General features: G+C 35.8%; 1 protein-coding gene across 1 annotated transcript; it reads right to left on the bottom strand.

The window, feature by feature from the left end:
* Window positions 1-984: 984 nt before the first annotated feature.
* On the bottom strand, window positions 985-1,923 carry LOC126514094 (olfactory receptor 1496-like). Its single transcript, XM_050162804.1, has one exon. It carries the CDS (start codon window positions 1,921-1,923, stop codon window positions 985-987), a length of 939 nt encoding a protein of 312 aa, XP_050018761.1.
* Between the last annotated feature and the right edge of the window lie 1,135 nt (window positions 1,924-3,058).

The following is a 3,058-nucleotide window of genomic DNA, read 5'->3' as shown; positions in this document are numbered from 1 at the left end:
GGTGAATGTTGGGGAGAGGTCAGAGGAGTATAAAGACTGGGTTTTTATGTCATCATATACAAAGGACAACTGAGAAAATCAAGGGAACAAGGTTATTCCATTCCATAGTGAGGCTAAGAATAGACAAAAATAAAGAAATATTCTTCTTTCTAAAGTAAGGAAATAAGACAAGAGTAGAATTGGTCTATGATCTCATATACACTTAACCACTGTTCTTTGGTATGAGATGGTAAGTCAGTGAGCCTCATATTCTTTATTATGTGAAACAGAACCTTCTCTGTATCCCTGAGATTGTCACAGGGTAAAATAAAGCCATCCACTATAAACAGAAATTTTATGAAGTAAAATATAAAACATACATAAGTCATTACCAGCTTCTAGTTTTCTTTCTTCTTTCCCTCATCTTAGATAAGCAAATTGAATTGTTTCTGGTTATTAGTCAATTACAAATTAAAAGGAGAATTTTGTAAATGACACTGTTGTACAAAATAATTACCCCAAATTTCTTAAGGCTCAATAGTAAACAGGAAAGACAACAAAGACAAAATAGTCATTTGGATTTAAGGGAAAAAAATCAAGTCAAGTCAAAGTGGAAGTACCTATAGGAAATAATAGAAGAAAGTGAGGTGGTAAGGAGATTGCCTTGTTAACAAGAGCTATGAATCCATTACTTAAACTTCTTTAATAGAATCAATGGCCACAAAACTCAGGTTACAGCAACTTAAAAATGTAAGGAACAGAGATTGTTTTAGACAGAACCTTTTCTGCTATGCATTTACAAGATAATTTGTGCAAGATATGGAGGAAGATATATCCAGCTATCAAAGACAATCTTACTACTTTGAACTATACTACACTTATGTAGTATAGTTATGTAGCATGCTCTTTCATGTATGATCTAAGATTTGAAACAACATCTAACATAAAATTTTAACATCTTTATGTTTATTACATAAAATTAGGTAAAAATCACAAATGCTACCATTACATATAGATTTTCTTATTGTAGAAAACTCTTATCAGAGCCTTCTTTATGTCTCTGTTCCTCAGGCTGTAAATGAAAGGGTTCATCATGGGTGTCACCACTGTGTACATCATAGCCATGACAGTCTCCTTCACAGTAGAGTTATTAGCTGGTGGACATAAGTATACACCAATAACTGTGCCATATAACAGAGACACCACAGACAGGTGGGAACCACAGGTGGAGAAGAGCTTGTAGATGGTCTGGGTAGAATGAACCTTGAGAATAGAAAAGACAATCTTTGCATAGGACATAATAATGAGTAGGAATGGTATAATGCCAATGAGACCACTCATGATGAATATCATTAACTCATTAATGAAAGTGTCTGAGCAGGCCAGCTTCAGAAAAGCCAATATGTCACAGAAAAAGTGGAGAATCACATTGTTCTCACATAAAGACAATCTTGTCATGAGTAGGGTGTGCATCATGGCATTGAATGTGGCCAACATCCACAGTGGAATCAATAGGCAAGCACAGAGCTTGGGGCTCATGATGCTGGTGTAATGAAGGGGGAAGCAGATGGCCACATAACGGTCATAGGCCATGGCTGTAAGAAGAAAGCTCTCCATGTCTCCAAAAAACAATAAAAAGTACATTTGTGTCAGACAGCCTGCATAAGGAATGGATGGGTTCTGGCTTTGCATGTTCTGCAGTAATTTGGGCATTGTGACAGAGGAAAAGCAGAGGTCAGAGAAGGACAAGTTGCTCAGAAACAAGTACATGGGTGTGTGGAGATGGGTGTCCAGAAAAATGAGGATGATGATGATGAGGTTCCCCAGGATGGTGATGAGGTACATGGCCAGGAACAGGGCATAGAACAGGTGCTGGTACTCCGGGGATATGGGCAGGCCCAAGAGTAGGAACTGGGAGATGACAGTTTGGTTGTTTCCAGTCATGATCGGTCTCCAATGACTTTAAGAAAAATAATTAACAGTTTTTAAACTCTCAATGTTTGAGCCTGTATGAGATAGATCAATTCTATTCTTCAATCTCAATTGTTTAATTTAGAAAGTATATATTTTTATATTTTCTAATTTTTTTATATTCTTTGCCTTGCTATGCCATGGAATAACCTTGATCTGTTAAGTTCTTCATTTGTCCTTGGTAGGTGATGACATCTTAAACAAGTCCTATTATATACTCTGTGGACATTTTCCCAATCCATCCCCATGCCACAGTAAAAAGTCTTGTTTCTGAAATACACAAGGTGTGTTTCTTTTTCTTCAGTTATCAATCATCCTTTCACAAATTTATTGTAATCTCTACATGCCAGTATGCTCAGTCATTATAACCATGAATGACTTTTCTTCCTGTGCTTTAGCATGCTCTAATTGTCTAGTATTAGCTAATCAGACCTAATTGTTTCTGATATGTACAATATATTGACAAATCATTTTTCTGCCTGCCTGCTTATTCTAAGCAACTATAGTTCACCCCATTCTGTAGGTTTTTCTGTTAATTTTTAAAGGATTTTTATACACCTAATCCTCTTAATTCTATGAGCCCCCCCAAAATCACATATACTTCAATGTGTTAGATTACCAATTAAAAGTCAGATATAGCTCTCTCTAACCTACAGAATGCACTGCCTTATCATTGACTAATTATCTTCGATGTTTTCCTCCATAGGTATATGAAGCTCAGTGCATCCCAAGGGAAAATCAATTCTCTTTTTCCAACATCTGGTACCCATGTCTATTCTTTTTCATAATACAATAAAATTAATTCAACATCAGTTTTATGAGTCTTATTGTATTTTTCTTTTTCCTTACCTTGGACTCTAATCTAGCACAACATATAGTTTCCCTGCTCTATCTTTCTCTTTCCAGTCATTTAAAACCATATATTCATATCCTCATTAATGGATGACACCATTTTCTGACTCAAATATTGAAGTCAACATTTGATTCCAACCCATGTCCCCTACCTAAACACGAGTTTCTTCAGGATGTTTATCCAGCACTGGCATTCTGAGATGGAATTACTTTCTGAGGTGTAAAATAAAATGACTATTTCCTGATTTATTCTTCA

This window comes from Alexandromys fortis, unplaced genomic scaffold, assembly GCF_014885135.2.
Source record: "Alexandromys fortis isolate MF-2015 unplaced genomic scaffold, M_Fortis_MF-2015_v1.1 scaffold_84, whole genome shotgun sequence".
Classification (NCBI taxonomy): Eukaryota; Metazoa; Chordata; class Mammalia; order Rodentia; family Cricetidae; genus Alexandromys; species Alexandromys fortis.
The sequence above is the reverse complement of the archived record's forward strand: the minus strand, read 5'-3'. Positions and strand labels throughout refer to the sequence as shown.